This window comes from Cygnus atratus, chromosome 2 (assembly GCF_013377495.2).
Source record: "Cygnus atratus isolate AKBS03 ecotype Queensland, Australia chromosome 2, CAtr_DNAZoo_HiC_assembly, whole genome shotgun sequence".
In the NCBI taxonomy this organism is placed as follows: Eukaryota; Metazoa; Chordata; class Aves; order Anseriformes; family Anatidae; genus Cygnus; species Cygnus atratus.
In genome coordinates, this window is record NC_066363.1 from 18,224,744 (window position 1) to 18,248,680 (window position 23,937).

A 23,937-nucleotide genomic window follows, 5' to 3' on the forward strand; every position below is an offset into this window, starting at 1 on the left:
AAAGACTTTTTCCATGAAGAAAATGAGTTCATGAATCTGTTACTCTAATGTAGCATGCCATAAACCTAATAGATGTCAGCAAAGAAGAAAGTACATGAACTGTAAGAGGAGCATTAAAGGGGCACACACTGAAGTACTATCAGTGATCCCATTAAAGTGATCCTTATTAAATGGAAGGAGCATGTAAACTGAGCCATTAAGTGTTCCTAACAGATGGTTCAGGGATATTTCATTGAGAGAACCGATGTGGCTTTTGAAAAAGATGGAGACTAAAATACATGCTGCTTTTTACCATATGGGCCTTAAATAGGAATTTAAAGTTAAACCATTGTGTCACTGACAGACAGATGGTGAGGGGAGATAAGGCTTATTTCATGAGGGACCTTGTAGTTATTAGAACACTAGTACTAATTGCTGTATTAGATCTTGCATTTTTATTTTACGTACTTATATTTCAGACCATTTATGCTCTTCAGAACTCACTCTGAGGCTGCACACCTATCAGGTACTAAGAATATTGTGTAAGTGTTAAGATGTCCCACAAGTCTTGGGAAGAAGTTTATTTTGGTTTTAGTATTTTCTATGTAGCTGCAGAGTTATCTTCTCAACATTTCACATGATAAGCCTATTAGAAGGCCATCTTTCATGTAACATATCTCAAACTAGAAACACTGGAACGATCATTTAACTTTGCCAAGATACATATATACACACACTTTTTTCACCTGCTTTCTTATGGAGTTGCAAGTTGTCTCAGTAAAACATGCTGAGATTCTTAGAAATGTTTATCAACTCATCTGTGGGTTTGATACAAAACTTTGTTGGTTTTGTCCTAACTGTTCAATCCCACAGCAGTACAACAATAATGCAACACTTACACAATACCCCATTGCAACTTCTCTTAAATGAAAAAGAAGTTCTCCATGCTTAAATGTGCCTAAAGGATGCCCTTCAAAATATCTGAGTTACAACAAATTATTGTTTCCTTAACTGAGGTGAATCCCACATGGTAAATGGAGGCCAAGAAAATCAGGAAAACAGACAGTGCTTTGTACTGCGCCCAGGAGGACCCCTACTGGTAGCCTTGGTTGGCCAGGGTTACTGCCAAGTGGACCTGGTGTGTCCTGTGCACGAGCTACCACAGCAGAAACCTACACCACAGAGATGCTTCCTGGCATCACAGGAGCTTGGCACAGAGATGAAGTTGAATCTCGGTCTCTGCTGCTTAAGAAACCTGCTCTTCTTTCAGCTGAAGGTAACAAAGCTGTTAGATTTCATATCAAAGTCTAATTTCTCAGATATTTAGTTGGTGGCTGCAATCCCCACCTCCAGCCTAAAGGTTCTTCAGGTTACATGAACTTCCATCCCCACCAAGAGAACATCTGCCTACACTAGCTTTCATCTGCATCCTCAAGTTTGTTCAAATATTTCAAACTTTGAGAAGTTCCCTGAACTTTTCTGGATCCCCTGCTGGGGTCCAGGAGAGCTCTGCAGTACAGCTTTTCCTGGCTTTTGGTCTTGAGAGGAAGGAATTCAGCAACAGACTGCAGATGAGCTCATTCTACCCTAAGCCTACCAGCCCCAGAAGTGTGAAGAGCAAAAGGTAATTTCATACATAATCATCCACTCTTTATTCAAGTTTTTTTGTTTGTTTTTTTTTTTTTAAATGAGAATACGTGACTGCATTCATACCTGCTTGATCCCACTGGATTTCAAACTAAGCCAAGAAAGCCAGTGTTCATATACACAATTGCCTGGGCACTCAAGGGTGGCAAAATCTCTTCCATTTCCACTGTGTTGTTAGCTGTCTTCACCCACCGCTGAATCACAGCACAAAGCAAATTCTGTGCTCTTCCCTTACTTCCTGAGGGACTAGAGCTGCTTCACTAAAGCTGCTTCGGGGCAGTGGGCATTCCCCAGCATAATTACACATGATCCCCACTACAAATGTGCCAGTGCAGAAATCTGACATATCATACCCCACAGGTTGCTCTCATTGCTTAGACACCTTAGACATCTTTTTTCGCTGTTAGAACAAGGTATAAGAATAGCCCTTCCATATCCTCCTCTCTGCTAGTCACAGCTTGGTGGCAAACTCCCGGAAATAACAGCAGTAGAAACAAGCAATTCTTCACCTGTGCCAGGTATCATCTATACAGCTTCGCAATGGGGTGGGGGTCCTACAAACAATGCCCCAAGAAAAGCTTCCCAACTGCTGGTTTAGGTTGTAACCACATGCACTGTGAGAAACCTGCAGTGGCAAACAATCACCTACACACTGACCAGGCTTGAGCACCCCACAGTGGATGTGCCCTGAAGACCAGAAACTGCAGTTTACCGGCATGACAACATTGTTTCCCAGCTGGTTAAAAATCACAGCTAGGGTTGAGCTACTTTTAGTTCTGCAGCAAAGTAAGAAATAACAGCTCGGTAAAGATCTTTTGCAAAGAAATAATCTGCAACTGGCAGCTCCTGTTATCTTCTCTCCCCCAGAAACACTGCCCGGCACATAACCCACATACACACCTGTTTCAGTAAGAGCAGTTAAAGAAAACCCTGTTTTACAGACTGAGATAGAAGTAATTCTCCCGAGCAACAGCTCCCTAAGACACATGAAGGTGACGCTCAACAGGAAGGCCTGAGGTTGCACTGCGGTGTGACTGAGCAGCCAGTCGGGGAAGGGTTGATCAGGTCACACAGCAGAGGCACAGCGCAACCTTCCCGAGGAGCGGGCAGAATTGGGAAGCCCACCTTACCCCCTTCTGAATAGGGAGCGAGCAGCGGAGCCCTCCTCCTACCTGAACTCGGGGAGAAGGTTTGGTCGCAGTCCATAGAAAGCTGCTGAGAGAGTCACTAACCAGCCGGGTTTGTAATTCCCATTCTCACACTCCAGGTAAGGCGAGGACCACCTGATGTGGTTCTTATCTGCCGTGAAGCTCTCTCGCCTCTTCCAGCTGTTCTCCAAAGTTTTGGGGCCTGCGTTCAAGACCTTCCTGTGCAGGTGCGGCCTCCACTTGCGCTTCAGGCTGTGGAACCACTCTGTCTCTACGGAGGCGTTAGCCAGGCGGTGAGCCGAGGAGGACAAGTCCTGCAAGAGGATCTGGCTCTCGTGCCTGCTGGCCTGGAGGAAAACCTGGGGGGTCGAGGAGAAAGGCTCCGTGCTGAAGGTGATAGCTGCCCTGGAGATGTTGGGGTCCCCCTCCAGGAGGCTCCTGATCAAGGCTCGGTACCACTCCAGGTCCTCCTGCAAGTTCTGCTCCCGCGACTTATTGCTCTGGAGGATCATGTTGAGGAAGTTGGTGGCGTGGGTGAGGGTGTCCAGGGCCCCGTGCAGGGACGGGTGCGAGGTGAAGCGCGACTTGCCGGCCAGGCTGGCCAGCTCGTACCTGCCGGAGCAGTTGGCACGCCGCAGCTCCCGGGAGTCGCCCGTGTAGAGGAACGAGGCCACGTCCTGGGGCACCTCCTCGGCGAGCCGCTGCGCCAAGATGGTGCTCTCCGTAGAGCGGCTCCGCGGAGCCGGGGGAGGCTCCCGGCTCTTGATGTGGTTGTAAACAGCCTGCCTGCCTCTGGCCGCCCGCTCCCGGCCCTGCGCCGCCTGCCCGGGGCTGGCCGCGGCGCCGAGCCCCCGCGGGGCCAGGAGCAGGAGCAGCAGCAGCCGGAGCAGAGCCATGTCCCCGGGGCAGCGCCGGTCGCGCAGGCACGGCGGAGTCACTCAAGCCGCGCTCCGCATAGGCAGCCGCGGCGCAGGGCGACGGAGGCTCGGCGGCGCCCGAGCGGCAACACGGCGGGGGGCAGCCCCCGGCCCCGAGGCACCTGTGGCGGCCCCCGCCGCCGGCTCGGAGCGGAGCGGGGCTGCTCGCAGCCCCTCCGGCGACGGGAGCGGCGACGGCAGCAGCACCGAGCCCGGCCGGCCGCTGCCACGGCGCTCACTGAGGCGCTGCCCAGCGCAGCGCGCAGGGGCGGCGGCGCCCGGCGCAGCAGCAGCGGGTCCCCCCGCGGCGCCCCGCCGCCGCCCGCGCCCCGCCGCTCCGCATCCTTCGGGCGCCGCTGCTGGAGACGAGGAGGAGGAGGAGGAAGGCGTGGGGACTGCGCTGAGGGACTGCCCCCTCGCTGCCGGCTTCACCGGGACCACGGGGCACGGCGGCTGCTGGGAGCGCTCTGCTTCTCCCCGCCACCGCCGCGGAGCTCCGCCACATCCAGCCCCTCACCGCCGGGCGCCCCCTTCCCTCCCTCCCCGCCGGTCCTTATAGGTGTGCGCCGGGCGGCTGCCGCCCCGTGTGGCCGCCTCGGCTGCCAGTCAGCCGGCAGCCATTCGCGGGGCGGGAGGACGGCGCTGGAGGGAGGAGGAGGAGGCGGCGCAGCGGAGAGGCGTCGAGGCAGCTCGCCTCACCTGCCGCCCGCTGGCCCGGCCCGGCCCGGCTCGGCTCGGGGCGGAGGCGGAGGAGCCGCCCGCAGGCAGCGGCCGCCCGCCCGAGGAGGCGGGGGTGGGCTCGGGGCGGGGGCTCCGCCGCGGGGAGCGTGGCGGCGACGCCTGGCGGCCGGGCGCGGAGCGGCCGCGGCTCCCCGGCGGGAAGCGGAGGGCTGAGGGGGGCGAGGGGGCGGCGGGCGTTAAAGTCACGCTGTAGGCTGGTGCCCCTGAGGCGAGGCGAGGGGCGAGGGGAGCCTCCTCAGCAGGGGGCTCCTTCAGGTGCTGCCCCGTCCCCTCGTGTGGGGCTGCCACTTGTGTCACCCAGGCCTGCTCGGGCACTGCCCGTCATCCTCCTCCACAGCGCTAATTCCCAATTCTGTCTTCAAAGTGAAGCCCACAGGCCCGTGGTTTTCAGGGCTGACCTGCAGGGCACTGGCTTAGAGTGGAGGCAGAGCTGGCCGATCATCCCGCTGTCCTCCTGCTCCCCCAAAACATAGCCTTTGGGAGCACCTGAAAGTACTGAACACGCAGTTAGGCCTTTCCAAATAAACCATCAGTTATAGTGCTGACATGACCAGTAGTACAAATGTAGCACAAAAATAAATAAATAAATAAATAAACCCTGCTTAACTTTCCATTTTCTTTGATGCAAAGTTATCCACCTGCTTAACATCTTACTTTTACCTTAGGGATTTGTGACAGGAAGCAGTTTGCAAAGGGTGAATTTTAGAGGAGATTGTCCGCAACAAAACCTCGCAATTACAATTAATTCCCTTCTGGTTTAATCTAAAATTCCCTTTTGGAATTGAAGAGTGCAGATGAGAAGAGTAGTAATAAGATCCTTTTCTTTCCCTCTCCCCCACACACATGTGCATGCACATCCTATAAGGAGCAGATTTCAGTCATGCAGAATATATGATCTAATTTTAAACCGCTGACAAGATATATCTGCTCCTTAAAGCATCCTCTTATTTTAGAATTATTTGAAACTATAAGGAATAGTCATTCTAATACAGCTAAGGGTAAATTAATTTTGTGGTCCGTGTTTTTGCAATCGATATTCACTGTTAAAGAATAATTTACGTGTAATGAACTTTCCCTCAAGTGAATAGCCTATGAGATTATTTAGAAACCGCATATGCTGAGCAGCTCAGAAACGGGTATTTACAGTTTAGCACAGCACAGGGAGTCTGTGCTTCGGAGTGCACTGAACAAATACCTGAAGATGCATCACTTGCTGCGGGTAAGTGAGAAAAGGGGCTTTTGAAAGGAGCAGCTGTTAGGACTGAGCTAAGCTAATGTGGAATCGTTTACTTGGTGAGGTATCAGTGACAAATAAATAAACAAGCATTTTTTTTATCAGTGTGCCTGTGCTGTTTCTCTTCACTGCCGCAGGCTGCTCTAAAGGTCAGCTGCCTGATGGGAGTGCACTTCCCCTCCTGGAGCCTGACCATTAATACCTACCGAAATTGCACCTGCTAAACGGCCAGCGATAATCAAGTATCCTTTTAATGTACTTAGCATATTAAGTTCCTTCTGTTTCCCGATCTCCTCACAGTCCTCCCAAACACCCTTCTCCAGTAGCACCCACCACTCCCACACCCCCTTTTCCTTCACAAACACCCCCCAGCAGCTCTTCTTCTCAGCACACAGGTTTGCCAGGAGCCAGATGGGGCAGGGCACGACTCCAGCTGCTGCCAGTTCCCTTCTCTCCTGGGAATAGCTGGAGGCAGAAGGCTTCAGCCTTCCTGTTCCACTGGGTTGCTGTTTGTGCTGCCTGTGTTCATGAGGCATGGGGAGAAGATGAGAGGTGGAGGGCCTTCACGCCGAGGGTGCCAGGGCGGCTGTTCTGGCTCTGCATCACAGAGGGGTCAAAGAGCCTTTCTCATCCCCCAGGGCCTCCTCCCACAGTCCCTTCAGACCGGCTCCCAAACAGCTATTGTGTACAGCCACATCTAAAATGAGACACAAACAGTTTTTAAGCTACTGCAAGCATGCATCTACTTACAGCTTTGTAAAAACTATGTCGCAGGACTCAAAGCCTACCATTCATTGCCCAGATACAGGGCAGGATGGAAAGACAGCATCCTCTTAGATGAAGGAAACGACCAAATATTTTATTTACATTCTTATTTATTTACAAAGTTTTACATGTTTTTACATGTTTAATTACATGTTAGAAAGGATTGGAAGAGATGTAGGAAACTTTGATCATTGTATTTTTATTTTAGTATTAAAACGCAGTAATGACTCTGGCCTGTCATTTGTAATGTGTTGGCGGTGTTAGAAATCTGTTCAGCTGTGACCAGTACAATGCGAAAACGGACTGGGAGTCCCCAAGATACACAATTACTGTGACTGAACAATGTTTGCTGTGCTTCTGCCTCAGTTCTGCCAGCAGAGCTGCCTCAGGCCATCCTCCAGTGGGGAATCGAGAGGCATCTGACCGCTGTCCTGCTCCTCTGAGTTGTTACAACTACCACAGTTGTTGCAAACAAAATGCCAGTATGTGAAGGGTCTCGATTGATTCTATTAGCTATCGAGCTAGGAGTCTGCATTTAGATATTGCATGAGCTCAACCTGAATCTAATTACAGTGCAGAAAAAATAGCAGTGCAAAATGTTGGTGGTTTTTAATAGACTACAGTAACTGTAACCTACTTTTTCTAAATATGGCCTGTACACAAGATCTTGGTTTATCTGAACTATTGGAAATGCTAGAAGTGTAGAAAGTATTGCATTGTTTAAACAAATCAGAACAAATTAAAAACTCATTTATTAATTTCTGTCCTAAGCTAATTAGGTGATATACAGACTATGCTCATAAATGCTGAAACTTGCAGGAGCTTTTCTACCTTTCTCTCAAAGAACTTCCAGTCAGGTAGACCCCACAGCAACCCTAACTACCTTGTTGCAGGTTTTCATCGCCTTAGCACCAAATGTAGGGTGGGTGGATTGCCTTATATAATCCAAGTCGTGTTTGGTTCTTTGGTCCTTTACTTTCTTCTTCTTAGAGCACAGTCACCATTGGATGTGTCTGTCTGAAAAAGACCACCTTGACTTACTCTCTTTTTTCTTTCCCCTAGGCTAAATTAATCAAATTTAACAGACTACACTTCTTAAAACTGTCACTGGTCCTGGTGCCCCAGACAAGGCCCCTTATGCCTCTTCTGCAGGCTACAAAAAATTCTCAGTCAATACCCCCCACGCTGAGGTCAGCCTGCTTTTTCACCTTCACCACAATATTGACCAGTATTTGAGTTTGTAATCCAATATAATCCTCATAGCCTTTCAAAACATTGTTCTTCCTAGTTATCCACTGTCTATTTTTATTTAAGGATTTGATCTCTCCTTCCTCTGGGTAGTGCTTTGCACTTGTCTTTGTTGAATTTTATCCTGCTGATTTTAGGCCATCTTGTGGATTTTTCAAGATTATCTTTAATTCCAAACCTGTTCCTCAAAATGCTTTAACTATCTCATTGTTTCTTATAGTCATCTGCTTATTTTATGACTCTTTATTTCATTATTCATTTTGTTCATTAACCTATTTAATAGAGATCAGATCCCTTCAGGAACCTACTTGAAACCTCCTCCCACTTTCATGGTACACAACTGTTACTTACATTTTGAGAATGGCTTTAGAGGCAAATACTTACACACTTCGTGAACTACCTATACAATATTTCCTTAGCTTACTTCTGAAAACATCGTTCTACGTATGTAATAAATGTTACTGATGCAGACACATAGCACATCTGCTGCTTCATTGCTATTCCTGAGGCCAGTTATGAGTCAAAGAAGAAACTTAATTTGTTTTGTATGGACTTTTCTTGACAATCCCACAGTAGCTAATTTCAATCAATTAATTATTTTTAAGGTGCTGACTATAAAGTAGCTTAATGGAGAGCTTAATGGAGCTTTTGGAGATCTTTATTCTACGAGCTCCACTTTGTAATCCCCTCTTCTCTTTTTCTTAAAATACATAATATGATTTTCTTCCAACTTTAGAATCTTCCTCCCAAACACTTGAAATGCAAAGTGCTAGTATATGTTTGAAAGATCACATCTTATCTCTAACAGAAAGTGTTATTCTAGGTTAGGAGCAAATTGTCTGGCAGACAAAAAATCCATGTCACTGACTCCCAATTGTTTATGGAGAACTTGCATCTGATATGCAGATGTATCTAATATGCAGATGCAGACTCTGCATTTTACATAAATGCTATTCAAAAACTTTGTAAGCTTGTTCACATTTGGGAAAAGATAAGGGAGTGCTGAAGTTAGGCTGCAAACACAAACTGTTCTGCTTGTACCTTACAGAAGTGACTTTAATGTCAGGAAACATCCACGTATGCTAAGGGCTGCTGGTGCCTTCATAGTCTGCTGCACAAAGAGTGATGCACCTACACTGCTGAAAGAAAAATCACAGCTCAGAACACATACCAATAGCAGTCAGATCCCTGAGCCTGTCTCCATGAATTATTTTTATTTTAAATTAAAATAAAGAAAAAACAGAAATGTCTTTGGCAATGAAGGCAGAGAGCAGAAAATCGAATAAATGAAAACAGCGGTACCTGAACTGCCCTCACAGAATGAATCCCACTTCCCCAAAGATCATTTCCAGTATAAATGTGCTAATATAAGGACAATAAGTGTACAACACCCCTAATAATGATAAAAGGCTCAGCACTGTATCCAAAAGGAGAATGTGGTGTTTTAGTCGGTGCTACACCTAAGAGCCAGCCTAAATCCCCAGCCTGTCAGCAAAATGCAGAGCTGAATTCAGCGCCTCAAGCACAGCTTCGGGAAGGCAGCCCAGCAACAGACTGGCAGCTGCTCAGAGCCAGGACAGAGCAGGCAAAAAATGAATAAAAGCTAATTGCACTGAGATGGGGTAAAGGAGAAATCACCCAAAAGGCAAAGTTTAAAATAATTATAAGTATTGGGAAAATAAGATCTCACTAGAACATGTAATATTGAGGAACTAAGTTTCCCATGAGCACCTTACCTTCAGTAATGAGCCAATGGATTACACTGGACATCTTAGTCAATACAGGGCTTTCTAACAGCTTCATATGCATCCTTCAGAACTAGCAACTGGGAAGAATAACCTACAGGGTAAGAGCATGGACAAGGTGGGTTTCTTTGTTCTCTTATGGCAAGCATAACATCCATAGTATTTCCAATAATATCTCAGCAAATCTAATTATTTTATCGAGCAGTAAATCATGGATGCACGCTATCCTGCTAAAGTCTTACCCTCCTATCCTAACCCAGGATACTGGATAAATGCTGATAAAATTCTCCCTTGTTTTAATCCTTCTTTTCTCTCTGCTTAGGATTTACAGCACTTTTCTGAACTTTCACAGGTGTGACTCACCATATGATGGCACAGTAACTACTTGGGATTTGACTGTATGTCTGGATTCAGTTATTCAACCTCCCAGTTATTCAACCAATTACTTTTTCCAAATACTTTCCAAAACTAAAATCATCTTGCATTCGCTTTCAGCTACATAAAATAGAACAAATTGTCATCTGATGTAGATTTGCATATCTCTGCTGAAGCCAATGAAATTATATGGATTTATATAGATGAGTATTTGCCCACTCGCCTGACATGCAGAAGGCAAAATCCAGAATTCCTATTAAAATGTTTCAAAAACCTACATCCTGTTACATTTTGTACTAAGAATCTGCAGATGTCAGCTAATGAAAATAAGCTTCAAAGGGAAGAATCATCTGAATTAATTGGGAGCTAAATCACAATCTCAAAATAAGTTCTGTTTGGAAATGGTTGCTGTATACTGTGCTGTTAAGTGGGTATTAGCCTTTTAACAGCTATGCTGTTTGATGCATCTTTCCCTGGCTGTCCACTTGAAATAAGCAATAAATAGCAGAAGCTTCTGATCGTGGACCTTGAGGTCTGAGGCAGCCCTCGCTTCTATGCTGATAAAGAATTCAGAATAAACTCTAAAATGTTGCTTTTCATTTTTCTTCTTGGTTTTTAAGAGACAGATAACCTTCTCTCTTATTTCAACAGTGAAGTAAAGCCAGAGGTGAGATTTGGTAGATACTCTGACTCCTGTTACCAGTGAATGAGAGAGAAATACTGATGATATCAGAGAAACAAGGAGAAAGAGGAGCCAAGGAAATTCCCAGTTCTGAACATTTTTAAAATAGTTTTAAGGATTTTTTTTAATCATTTGTGAAAAGGGAGGCTCTCAATGTCAGCCAGGCTAAAGTCTGGAAGAGAAAGGTAATATGCTGGAAGGCGGTAGAGTGAAAATAATAATAATAAAAATATACAGCTTCTTGTCCTACATAAAAGGCTCCAAAGCACCTATCTTTTTGTTTTATGAAAGCTGCTTTAATGGACAAGGGAACACACGGCTGGATGACCCTAGGGCAAGGTTTTCAATAGTTGCACCAAGCACATAAAGCAAAGCCAGCAGAGGAGCAATATTTCACAGCCATTGCCACAGCAGTGCTGGGGTGAGAATTCGACAGGGCTGATCCACCCTCAGGAGTCCTGGTGCTGAAGAGAGAGGCACAAAATACCACGGAAGATACTGGGTAAGAGCACACCAGATGAACACGCTTTAGGATCCCCACTGTCACCACTAATGCCCATTGCTTTCAGCTGTGGTGTGTTTCCTGATGGGGATCACTGGTCCCTGTGACCTGGAGTGAGTAATGATGCAGAGAGCTACATCCTTCATAGGGATGGTGAAGAGGCCTTGTGGGGACAGGAGTTTTTTGGTCTTTGAACTCAGAAAAAACTCTGTGGTTGAAGTAATCTTTTCAGTCAATCCTTTGTTGCCCTAGAATCCTCGTCAAAATGAATGGCAGTCAAAGAGCAGAAGAAAATCTCTGCAAATTTCTGTAAAATTGGAGACACTTGAGTCTATGGCTCAGCTGAGCAAGGATGACACTCAGGAGAAAGTGCTTGGTCCCCACTGATTCCACAAATCACTGGTTTCCAACAAGACTGGAAGCTAATGTTGATGAGGTGGAGGAAGGATTCAGCCACTATTTTCAAGAGGAAAGCTATTTCAGAGGAACATTTCAATTTACCTTCTCCAGAAAGAGTAATGATTTCCCGTGAGGAAAAAAAAAAATAAAAAAGCTACTTCACAGAAATAGAAAAGAATAACAGTTTTTCTACTCAACTAACCTCATTCTGCAGCTTGTCTCCCTAAAAAATATTACTGTCAGTGGTTCATTTTTTGTATTCATTATCTCAATTTCTTTTCTAAAGTAATTCAACTAATAAAGTAAAAGCAAAAGTATGAGTTGCATGTTAAATTTTAGCTTCAAAGATATTTTGGTGGTATACAGTTTTCAACTGATAGAGTATTGATACCTGCCTGATACAAATCATAATTTTTGATGTGAATAAAATCCAGGTATTGCGTACATGATGTTCACAGACTGTCTTCTGCAGACAAGAGACACGCTATCAAGTTCTGCACTGGACTGATGTTGTCCTTTGCAAACACATGTTGAAAGAGTGTGGAAATTATGGATAACTCAGCACTGTAAGTCCTAAGTCCCCCACCCTGACTGCCCTTGGTGCACATTATGTGGATTGAAGCAGCAGCTGGGCAGTACTGCAAAGAGAGCTCAAATGCATCCATCCCATGCTTCTGGACAGGATCTGTGGATATAAGTACCCTTCATGTGTTGAGGACAGTTCATGTCAATGTCTTTTTTGATTACTCGCAAGAGAATATCTTCTAGTTTTACCCCGCTGTGCCTACAAGTTACATAACTTTTAGCTTTGCTCGTGGTATCAATTATTTGGGGATAATTTTTTCAGCAAGTGTAAGCAACCTCTGCACCACTGATTCATTTTTGTTATAAATCATCTTGGAAAGTGAAACTTGGGCTCCTTAGACTTGGACAATTCAGAACATTTTACTTTTTTTTCTTCACGAATCTCAAGGAGTTCTGTTAAAAAATATGCAAAGCATCCTTTTTTTTTCCACAAGCAGGAGGGGAGGCATCTTCTGGTGGATAAGCCAGAACTTATCAGCCATCTTATCCAGTCATATCTGCTATTTATACTGCCCTTCTGTGAATGTGTTATCACTGCCCTGCACACTGTTCTGAGGCATTTTCCACAAAACCTACAGATTTCAAATCCGAACCGAGCACAACACAGATCAGATTTGTACAGAAGCTGGGATTCAGCCTTCGCTCGGGATAGCTGCGCGTGGGAGTGCGTGCATGTATGTGTATTTGTGTGGGTGTATCAGCACTCATTTCTTATATTTTGTTCCTGCTGTAAAAATGACTCGGAGAGATTTATTTTAATACCAAATTGCAAGGTTAGTTCATCTTACAAGATGGCAGTTTAACACTCTGGGAGAAGGAGGGAGGAAAGGTTTTTCCTAAGATGTGCAGGGTCTGTGATGATCTGTAACAACCAGAGCAGAACAAAATTCGAGTGACCATCTTGATGAAAAGGTGGATGTGCTCAGTGAGCCAACAAGAAGCAGTAAGGGAAAGCGAATGAGACTTGATAATTTTTTTCCTCTTCCAGCCATTCCATCTGAATTTCTGTAGTTTTATTTAAGGCAGAAATATTGTACTTAAGGGAGTTTAATTTTTTTTTTAATTAAATATGCTCAATTAGTTTGTGAAGAAATGTTTCTCTGTAAAAATCAGCTGCAAAACTTGGTGAGTTCATTCTTTCCCTAAAGCTAAAATCAGCTTTTCTAGCCTTCTCCCTGACTCTAAAAAAAAATCCTGTAACTTTATCATTTTAACCTCAACAAAGGCCATATAGAAACAATCACAGAAAATGATGATTGAAGAATGAAGGCAAGATGGCTTTAGGGCTCTATCACACTAAAAATGGGAAGAGAAAGAATGTCTTCAGAGCCTGCAGAGTGTTGTAGTGTATGCAAAGAGTGGTGTCTCTCACAAAAATAAAAATCAGCTGCCTGCAGCTGGTCCAAGTCCGACCACCTCTGTGATTTAAGGCAGCAGGAGTTTCCTTGCTCAATCTCTGTCTGAACGAAAAAAAATCGCATGTCATTTTGGTGCCTGTTGGGTAAAATTCTCCTCACCTGCTCAAAACCCATCCTACTGCACTCTGCAGGCTCTCAGCATCCCAGGGCCATCCTCCCCCAGGCTCAGCCAGAAGGGACCAGTCTTTAGGAGCTCATTTCGCAACAGTCCCACCCTGTGGTGCACCAAGACCTGTCTGAGCCCCAGGCACTGTTAAAGGAGGGGGGGACACCATGCAGGATGACATAGACATGGTTTAGTGCATCTCCTACTGTCCATTTCTTTGTTATGAATGGCAAAGCTTTTGTACTAATGAAGTGCCACGCACCAAACACACCAGGTAACTTGAAATATCGCATGCTACAAAAATAATCCAACACTAAAAAAAAATCTATTTTCTTCCCTTATCTTCATATTCTGTTTAATAGCTCTGACTCTCTGATACTGATCTGGTTCCCTATTTTCCTCTCTTCCATTGCACCCCCGTGTGCTCCTGTGCACGCACACACATACAGGCATGCACTCTGCACCCCATGGCACTGTCTCAGCCATGATCCTCTTGTACTCATCCCCCTCGTCCCACCTACATTTTTAATCCACAAGACCCCGTTGCTGAGCTGTGGCAATGTCACAGCAATCCTTTGTGAGCAGAAGAGGAGCGTGCAGGTGGCTCACACAGCTGGGAAGGAGCCTGGGACGAGGCGGGTGGAAGAGCTCCTGCAGCGCTCCCATTATGCCCAGGTCAGTGCCTGCTGGATATTAACAAAGATTGCAGTGCTGAGAGGCAAGGGTTAAGCCAGTTTAGTTACAGGACGCATTTTCTGACTCACCCTTGTGATGCTTTTATTTTTTTCTGCGCACAGCGAGCTCCGTAAAGGTGGGTAGCTGCTGGCCAGCTCTGCTGTGCTTGCCACGGCTGCGGATGTTCGCCTGTCACTTTCCTCTAGGCCATCAGACATGATAGATTCGCATTGCAAACAGAAGACAGGCTCCATGTTCGGCAAACTGTAACGATACAAAGTCTGTTTCCATTGCTGCTACCCCACGAATATGCATTATGCCTATATTTTACATTTATGCCACCTGCACTCAGTTCTGCATCTTCTCGTTAGCTGCAATGTTTACCTTTGGCTTTGGCAGTGGTGTGATGATGCTGCATTTACCTGAACAGGATTTTAACTCACAACCCCACTCAGCAGCTCAGCAGGCCATATCCTGCTGGAAGCCACCTTATTTGTAGTGAGGATGAGGAAGGTGGTGGTGTCCTCTCAGAGCCCATCCAACATCCCCATCCCTTGGAGGTTTGGTCCTGCTGGGGGCTGCCTGTGCAGGGCAGGGGCACATCCTGGGCAGCAGCACCCAGCCCTCGCTGGCAGAGCAGGCCCTGGGAGGCTGCTGGGTGTTAACGCCAACCTGGGACTGTTCCCAACAGGCTTCCTGGGCACGGCCACCCTGTTGGGGTGAAAAGCATTGAAAGCATTTAGCACGATGGCTGCAAGCAGCCAGCCTCCCTGTGACACTTTCCAGTATGTAGACATAGCCCACAGCTGTCTCCTGGCTTTGCTCCTGCCTTTCCCATTCTCACCCCATAGGTTCACTTTGAGCTCAGCCACGCCTCTCTAAACAGGCTCTCCCTCTCTGCATTCTCATTTGCACCCAGCTCTTGGATGTTTCTTCTTTGATCCCTTTCCCGCATTCAGTTTTGCCAGTCCACCACCTCTCCCCATCCTCCGTTTCTTGCCATCTGAACCCTTCAAGTCTTTTGTAAATTCTTGTCTCCTTCAAGTCTTGCAAATTCCTGGTGCTTTTCCATCTTTGCTATCTCCCTTCTTTTCCTTTCTTCTGATGGTTCTGGTAATGGCACTTTATATTGTGAAGAGAGAACTTATGATAGTAAATGTTTGAAATCTCATAGTTATTTCTTCTTCCCCTCATTCCTTTTCCCTTTTCCTCTTAGTTATCTTCTCCACTGACTTCCTTTCCCTGTCGTTTCATATTCATTTCCCACATCTTTAGAATTCACCAGCACCCTGCGTACCTTTTTTTTTTTTTTTTTTTTTTTTTTTTTGTAAGCAGCGGCCACTCTTAATCTTCCCAGGAGCTATTCATCTCTGTGCAACACCTGTCATCCTCCATGCCACCGCTTCTCATTTTACATCTGGTCTGCATTTGCATAGTCTGGTCTTTAGCTGGGCTTCCTGGTGCCTTTCATAGCTTTCCCCACATCATTTTTAATCTTTTCTATACTGCTTCTCCCTTCCTTTTTATCCCAGAGGCAAAAGGGCCCCGTTAGCTAGTTCTGTTTCATAGGAAATTTTCTTTCAACATCAAAGAATACCAGATTGCCAACAATGTTAAAATTAGTGCACAGTTCTCTAGATCCTGGTGAGTTATAGCACTGAAAGAGATTTATGTCCCAGAATTTCTTATTCATCCTTGGGTTTAGTGCCAGTCAATTTTGTCTAGCCCTGAGGCTATGGTGCTCAGTTCATCTTTTTCCATGTCTGTACTTCTGTGTCAGTTTTGAAAATCATTATTTCTCTAAATCCTTGCCCTGCTGTTCTCACTTTTGTCACTCAAATGCACATTGAATTTATACTTAGTGTTCCTGGATTAAATCATTTCTCACAGTCTCTTTGTGGGTGAGCTTCCACACCCTTCCCAAGCAGCCTCACCCCGTCCCCCGACCTTGCTATCCCTTGCAGTGTGTACCTGTTTTTCTTGTGCCAGCACAGTGGACATGGAGAACTATTCACTTTGCAGATACCATTTACATTTTGCACATATCCACTTTCAGCCTTTCTTTCTCTGGATTGGGCTAACAGAGGATTTGTGTTACCCATTAGTATTTCACTTCTAGAATTTCCTGAAGACATATAAAGGGGCAAACACACAAAGTTCAAGGGTGTATTTCTATTTGAAATATAGGACTATATAAATCCACCTACAACCAGTGACCTTTCAGGATGTGCAGCATTAGATCACATTGAAAGCACTGACAGAGGAAAAATGCGAGTGTTAAGGAAAAGTAATATCTGGGATCTCTGGTGTAATGTTTGCAAGACAAGATTTTATAGCACTTATTTTACCCTTTGATTTGTTCACACCTTTTGCATCTTTCCGCAGGCCGTATTGTTCAAACCTCTCCATAAAAAAATTCCAATTTGGACAGATTTTTTCTCATCAGATGCCTTTCTCTCATCAGATAGCCTTTTCTAAGAGTCCTGTCAAAGTTTTTCCTGTGACAAAGGTTGCAGCTAATGATAAGCTTGCAATTCCCTTACAATAACTTCATAGATCCTGGCAGTACTGTTGGAGATGAGGGTGCTCCAAAGGGCAACAGAGCAAGTTGAATAGTCCCTTGTGAGAACTTGCTCTGAGTTGTAGGTAGGACTTGTCAGGGTGGGTATTCATCTGCAAGCATCCACATAAACACACTTAGGGGGTGTTAAAGTCACAGTGTGAACCTTTGCCCTGATGTTGATTATAAATCCTACCAGAGAGTCTTTTCTACTTTGCAAAACCAGTTTAGAAATTAATCTGAAAGAATTATAAATGCTTAAACACCGTTTTTATCATGACAGATAAATCCAAGGGAATAAGCAACACCAGTTCTTCCACTCAAGATTCCCTCATCTCCAGCTTCAGTTCAGATTTTGCTCTCAAGTCACACAAAGTCAGGTAAGTCTTTTAAAAACTTGTCTGGTCTCCTTCTTTTGGTAGGTCCCATATTGTCATGTTTACTCAAAATATTAATGCTAAGATTAGCATCCAGAATTTGTTGCACATTTTCTTCAGCTGAGGATGCTTAGTCCCAGTGGGGTTGCACTAACTGAGCCCCACAGCATCCCTCCTCTGTATGGGACACAGCAGGGACATTTGGCTGGAGTGTGGTGCTTCTACCCCGAGTCATTTCTTTTGGGCTTTTCTTAAAAAGTCTCTGTGGTATTTCTCACCGTGCGACAGCATTTCAGATCAAGCTCTGCCAACAGGCAGTGTAACTCCCATCATTACCCAACCCAGCCTCAAAACCCACCCAGAATGTCACCCACCCGACAAGATACACGCATTTCTTAAATTCATCTGTGCCACATCTGACTTTTGGGCTTTTGTAAGCTTTTGGACCTTTGCATGGAGACAGGTGTACTGCATTAAATAACCTCTATCTATTAAAGGATTGTCAAAGTTTTTCACTGAGCATTTGAGATAGGTGCTTGAGTACATGTAAGATGGTGGATTTTATTCCCCATAAACAACAACCTTTTCCATATCTTTTTGTGGAAGGAAGTTTAAAAAGGAAAAATGAAGAGAAAAAAAAAAAAGGGAAAAAAAAGCTACCAGGATCTGCCATGGGGCTCTCTGGTTATAATAAAAGCAGCCATCCTGCCTGAGATCCTCGAGGCAGATTAAAGAAACATTACATAAAGCTGCAGTCAAAGACTAACAGAGCAGCTGAAAAATTCTACCTGAGCCATAACCCTGGGACCTTCTGTAGTGAAGGACCTCTGGCATGTCAGTGAATGGAATTTGCCTTTAATCCTTAGAGGTGGGCTAGAAATACAGCTTCTACTTTGTTCCTGTTTTATAGTTAGCAACCTGAGGAGCTATGAAGACCTTTTCCTAGGGGTCTTAGCAGCAGGAGTGATCATTAAACTCATATAGGGCCCAGCATTAAGAGTGGGCCACGCCAGCGCCTTTGGGGCTGGTAGCAGCGTCTCCTCGTCCAGGTACATCACCCTGAGCATCCGTACCCGCTCGCCTGCCTGGCCTGCCTGGGGGATGTATGATATCAAAACAACGTTAGGGGGAGCTCTGTTACCTAGTCCAGTTTTTAAGCATTTGTGCCTCTGGCAGAGCAGTGGCTTCAGTTCATGGAGAAATCACTGTTTTTCCTGTTAAACATCAGGCTGCTGTGCTGGGATTACGGGTGTTATGAGCAATGAGGTCTGCCTGATTACAGGTATTTTCTTACTACAGAAATAGCAGACAGTGAATTATCAACAATAATTTTAGCATTTCTGACAAAAAGTCAGAAATGCCACAGAGTTTTAACTACAGCCTTTACATCCATCAGACTGATTACCTAATGAGATCAATAGTTGGCCATGGGAGCTTCATGTTTCCAGATCATATAATATAAAGTTTCAGCAACTGGCCTGCACTTTTGAGGGGGTTATAACCAGGACAGTTTACAGCAGTAATTATCCCAGAACATTTATTATTTTCATATAAGCTCTAATGTGCATAAGTTAACTCATAAATGATCATTAGAGAAGAAAAGGAGAAAAAGTAAAATGAGAGTTCTGATTCGAAGGAGATGGGATGAGTTTGAGTTACAGAGAATAAATGAGGGCAGATCATGGCGTGCAGATTGTAGGGAATGGGAAAGATGGGTGCTCTGGGAGGGTGGAGGGGAGCAGGAGAAGCTGGAAGAGACAGCAAAGTCTACCAGAGGGGTAGACTTTTTGTTGCATTTGGTGCTGGGGCACAGAGATCACAGAACCAGGTTTATTTCAACAGGAAAACAAATGCTTTGTACGAAATGCTGTCTTCCCCATGTTAAAATGCTTCCTACCCTAACTATTTCTCTGACAGCAGTGGCGGTGGTCATAGAGCAGTCCACATTTGTGCCTTGAAGCAAATTTCTGAGCACCTAAGACAAACCAAGAAGTCTTTGTGCTCAGGTTCTGCTTTGCACCATCTGCTCTGAAGAGACACGCAGGCTTTCAGAAGGCTGCCAGCTGGCTGGCCATTCCCCTCGTTTCAAACAAACAGTCAACAGGTTTTCAGTAAATGCTGAATGATAAAACTTCTCTGCTTCATCCTTTCTGCAGTTCTCACTGGAGAGAGTGAGAGCTTTCTTTCTCTTAGCTACATTATATATTTCCACCATGATGAACTTTCCCTTCAGGTTGTTATTATCTCATAAAAATAGCCCACACAGAGTAATATTAATTATAAGGGTATTATATTATGAACTTTAAAGGAGTTATTAGCTCCTTGAAACAGGCTAAAGAATGAGATCATTTAATGATCCATTTCTGAGCCTATACGTGAATCAGTCTGAGGATATTCCAACAGATTAAACCATTTTAAAGTGACATTTTTTCTTCCTAACGTTTTTCATTTATAAAAAGTGAGGGATGCAGACAGTTCTGGGGCGAAGCACTGTGTCGTGGTCTAAGACAACAACTGAATGCCATGTCTAGGTATAGGAGAGTGATGAGCAGTCACTCAGTCTCTACCTGTACCTAGCCAAGACCCTGGTGCCAACACTGGGTGTCTCCAGGAGTTACAATCTCATTTTTATGTCCTGTAGTATGTTCACCCTCCGGAGGATGTTTGTGGTTGATCTGAGCAGGATGGGGCAGTCTGGAATGGCAAAAGTTACTTTTGTAATCTAAAGGCAACGCACTCCTGAACCACCACACTGTCACTCTCAGTAGGCCGGAGTACCTGGTCCTCCCAACTTCTCTTTTAATGCCCGTGAGAACATGCAAGCAAACAAATTGCTGTTGTCAGAGGAAATTCCAGAGCATCAGCTATTGTCTGATAATTGCTCACCTGAATGCTCTTCTTCACAGGACATGTGAGGTCATTTTCCTCTCCCTCACTCACAAATGAGCTGTCCCAGTTCCCTGGATCTGGAGATGTACACATAGGCAACTGCCATGTAGCACCAAGATGTAAGCTCCCATTTTTGGCACTTTCTTCAATGTTCTGCTTTGCATCCTGCATAAAATAACATTATTCTTTGTTAAAATGTTATTATTTTTTAAGTCATGTACTATATAAGAAGCTTCATTGTATGACCTCAAGTATAAGTACCAGGTTTACATCAAAGGATCCAAAGGTTCAGGAGGCAAAAGACAGGTTGATAGACACACAAAACGTGATCACGCAAGTTTTCTTTAAGGGATCTGGGTAAACATATTCATAATGACAGCCTGATCCTTCAAACAAACATTCAGGTCAATAACTTTTCTTGGGCATATTCTCTTATCACCTTAGTAAGCTTGTGTAAAATTATTCACATGCATAAACATTTATAGGATCGTTCCAAGGGTCAAGTCACATCACTCAGTATTTTTAGCTCATCTTTTTCTTTGGTGACATGCATTATTCACACATCAAGAAGCTAAATCATAAGCACAGTGGTATTTTACTGTTTTAAAATCCTTTGGCTCAAACCATAGGACAACTTCCTTCCCAGGAGCATGTGTAGTTTTAAAAAGTTCTGGCATACCCTTTTGCCCAGCATCCCAGTCAAAAAAAAAAAAAAAAAAAAAAAAAGGGGGGGGGGTTAAAAATTTCAGATTTTGCTCATTTCCTTCTGGGACAAAAAAATAATGTAAGTGAGAGTACAGAGGAGATTCATGACAAGTAATTTACTGGCAATACCAATAGCCTGTCCAATGAAGTAGGAAGGAAGTATAGCTTGTGTCAATGGCAATTTCTATTGTAAGAAATGTTTCACATGCTGAATGTTTCACATTCCTTATGGCCAGGAAAGTGCATCCTCATATTACTAAAAACAGACTAGGAAATTACATACAGAAACATAAACAAAAAATTCCCAAAATAGCATAAAAGAACAAAGAAAATAATTAAGTAAAGGAAATTCCGAACGAAGGTGGTGACTGCATCAGGCAGTGGCATAACAAATGTAGTGCACATAAATAAACCAAGACATAATAAAAGGTAGATTGACTGAAGTGCATTCCACACAACTCATATCCTGCTGCATTACTTCCTGTCATTAATTACCCCATCTACATCAAAATAATATCAATCAGCCAATTGGAAGCATGAGTTAATGAGCAAAATTTCATACTCCAGGGTCAAGTTCCTTTTCCTTCATTTGTCTTCATTAGTAGCATCTCTCAAGGCTCTCCTGAAATAGAAGGCAGTGAATTAGTCAATGAGCTTTTAAAATTCTCTCTCAAGAATGCTTAGAAATGAAATATCAGAATTGACCACAGAACGTTTAGGGTTAAATCGAGGTTGTTATTGTTTTTAAATAGTGTTACTGAAACTACATGTCTTACCTTCCTAATTATTTTTACCATTTATATTCCTGACTGGGTGTCGCTTATGCATGCCTTTGCACTGAAGGATATGAAAATGCCTTACAAATTACTGCCTGGTCTGTAAGCTGTAAACTGCAGTAACTTTTCTTCTCTGGTTCCTCCTACTCTGTACATTGCAGCCAGCAGGTTTCCCATTGCAATGCCCTGTCCTTTCTTCCTACTCCAGGTACGGTGTGTTGCTCTCTTTGCTTCCTGAGGACAAGGTGGGAAAATCAGCCACCACTGGCATCCCATAGCACCTACTGAGGAAAAAGGAGACTAATGCAGCCATGGGACAGCCACACAGGGGTCCTGCTTCTCCGCACTTGCTCCTGGGTCTTCCCCTCTCCTCTAACTCCGCTGCCCTTGCAGAAGCATGCACACCAAGAATCCTTGGCAGGTTACGACCCCCTTAAAAAAATAGCTGTGAACAGGAGTTTTGGAGGCAAACAGGGAAAGTGGAGTGATACTGCATTCATTTTCCTGGAAATCTCTTTGGCTTATTCTGCTGAGAGCTGCTAGGGAATGGGAGAATGCAGCCTCTCAGGGAGCCCTTCTTTACCAGTAGCTTGAAGCTCAGCCCTTGATTCCCAGCTGGGAAAATATAACAGCCTTATATTCCTCAGAAATATTGTGGTCATCCCAGACATGCTCCGATGTGAGGTGAAAATGGGGCAACCACCGCCTGGTGCAGTGCTGCATACACATGATCAAGCAGGAAATGGAAAAAAGATTCGAGGACTTGGAGCTTCAGAAGCGCTGTTGGTGAGGATGTTCAATTTGTCAGTGAAATTCGAAATTCAGACAGTTTGTGTAGGTCGAGAAGGTCTCCAGTCCTGTGAAGGCAGCAATCAGACAGTGATGCAGGGAGGTGCCGTGCCCCCGCTCTGCTCCCCTCTCGTGATGCTCTGCTGGGTGACCTTGGCTGAGGCACTGCTGCGTGCCCTGCAGCAACCGTGGCCGCTGAGAGAGGCAGGAGCATTTTAAAATAAACTGACAATAATCTGTGCATTTTTGTCCTTGCTCTCCCAGCACTGAGCTCACTGACAGGCGTCCAGGCCAGGGTGCTGACCACCCGTATCTGTACCTCAGATGCAGAGCTGGTCTTTGCTAAGACCCAACTGTGTCCCCCAGCAGGGCCACTCACTGCTGCACCCACTCCAACGCAACCTTCTGGGGAGCCTTTAAACCACCCAAGTTAAAGTCTGTGTTATCATTGCGAAAAAGAGCCTTTTCCAAACAACTTTAATTTATTTTTATTGTTTTCAGAGGTGATCTTCGAATCATGATGTGTACGTAACCCTACCTGAGTATGCCGAGCACTAGAGGTGCAAATGCTTCCATTTCTTGCAGCAAATGCTAGCTCAGAAGCAAGTGTAGCAACTCATCATGATACCCCTGTCATTCCTCACCAAATCATGGAAGAGACTGGCCAAGGATTATCATAGTAAATATAATTGCCGTTGCCTGTGCAGAGGGTGGTTCAAGAGATGTACACAAAAAGGAGCACGTGCCTTTTCCACTGTGGGAGAAGCCATTTTCCTGTGAACAATCCAGTTTTCAAAAAGCTGAGAGATGGATGCCCTGCTCCATAGAATGGAATGGAATGGAATGGAATACAGTACAATACAATACAATACAATACAAATAATGCCCTTTCTGGCTGTGGAGCCTCTGCAGCACTGGGCAGCTCCGCAGCCCGGGGTCAGTGGGTGAGGCTGCTCTTGTGCACTGCTCTGAGCATGGTGTGTGTAACCAATAAAGGAAGGGCTCTCTGTAAAATAAAAGCTGATGGAGAGGATTCCCCCACTAAACAGCACTTGGGGATCCCATCACTAGCTCTGATTTGTATCTGGATAAACAAGGAGATTCCTTTGTGGACACATGGCTGTTTTCCTCTTCATGCAAGTAGAGTTATTGCCAATGTGTTGCTCATAAGCAGCTCTGGACAGCAGGTAATTTGTAAAGAACCAGCATCTGTTTGAAACTGTTAACCTAGTGGAGCAATTGCTATTCTTCCAGGATAGCATGTACAAGTTGGTTAAGACAAGATCTTAAAGCAGAGAATTTTCTGTTTTGTTATTATCCCATGGGGAGGCTGAAAGAGCAATAGGAAGATCCTGAAAAATGTCAGGTGATTTTCTTCGCACCTCCCATGCAAGATGACATGTCTGTCTGCCAGCCAAATGCACTGGGTCTGGCTGGGATGGAGTTAGCTTTCTCCACAGCAGCCCATACAGTGCTGTGCTCTGCACTTGTGGCTAGAACAGCACTGGTATCACACCAGTGTGTTTTCTGTTGCTGAGAAGTGCTGAACAGCATCAGCCTGTTCTTCAAAGATCTTTCTTCAATCTGATAGCAACGAGCTCCTCAGTGCAGTTACACATTTCATGGTTCAACCAGCTCTGTACAAGAAGATTCTCCAAGGACAGGCACTGTGCAG

The 23,937-nt window shown here is 44.8% G+C and overlaps 1 protein-coding gene across 1 annotated transcript in view; it reads right to left on the minus strand.

The window, feature by feature from the left end:
* Positions 1 to 3,670, minus strand: part of GPR158 (G protein-coupled receptor 158) — a 195,018-nt gene extending 191,348 nt beyond the window's left edge. The window contains 1 exon segment of the mRNA XM_035545429.1: positions 2,799 to 3,670. Within this exon segment, the coding sequence (XP_035401322.1) occupies positions 2,799 to 3,670 (872 nt within the window).
* Between the last annotated feature and the right edge of the window lie 20,267 nt (positions 3,671 to 23,937).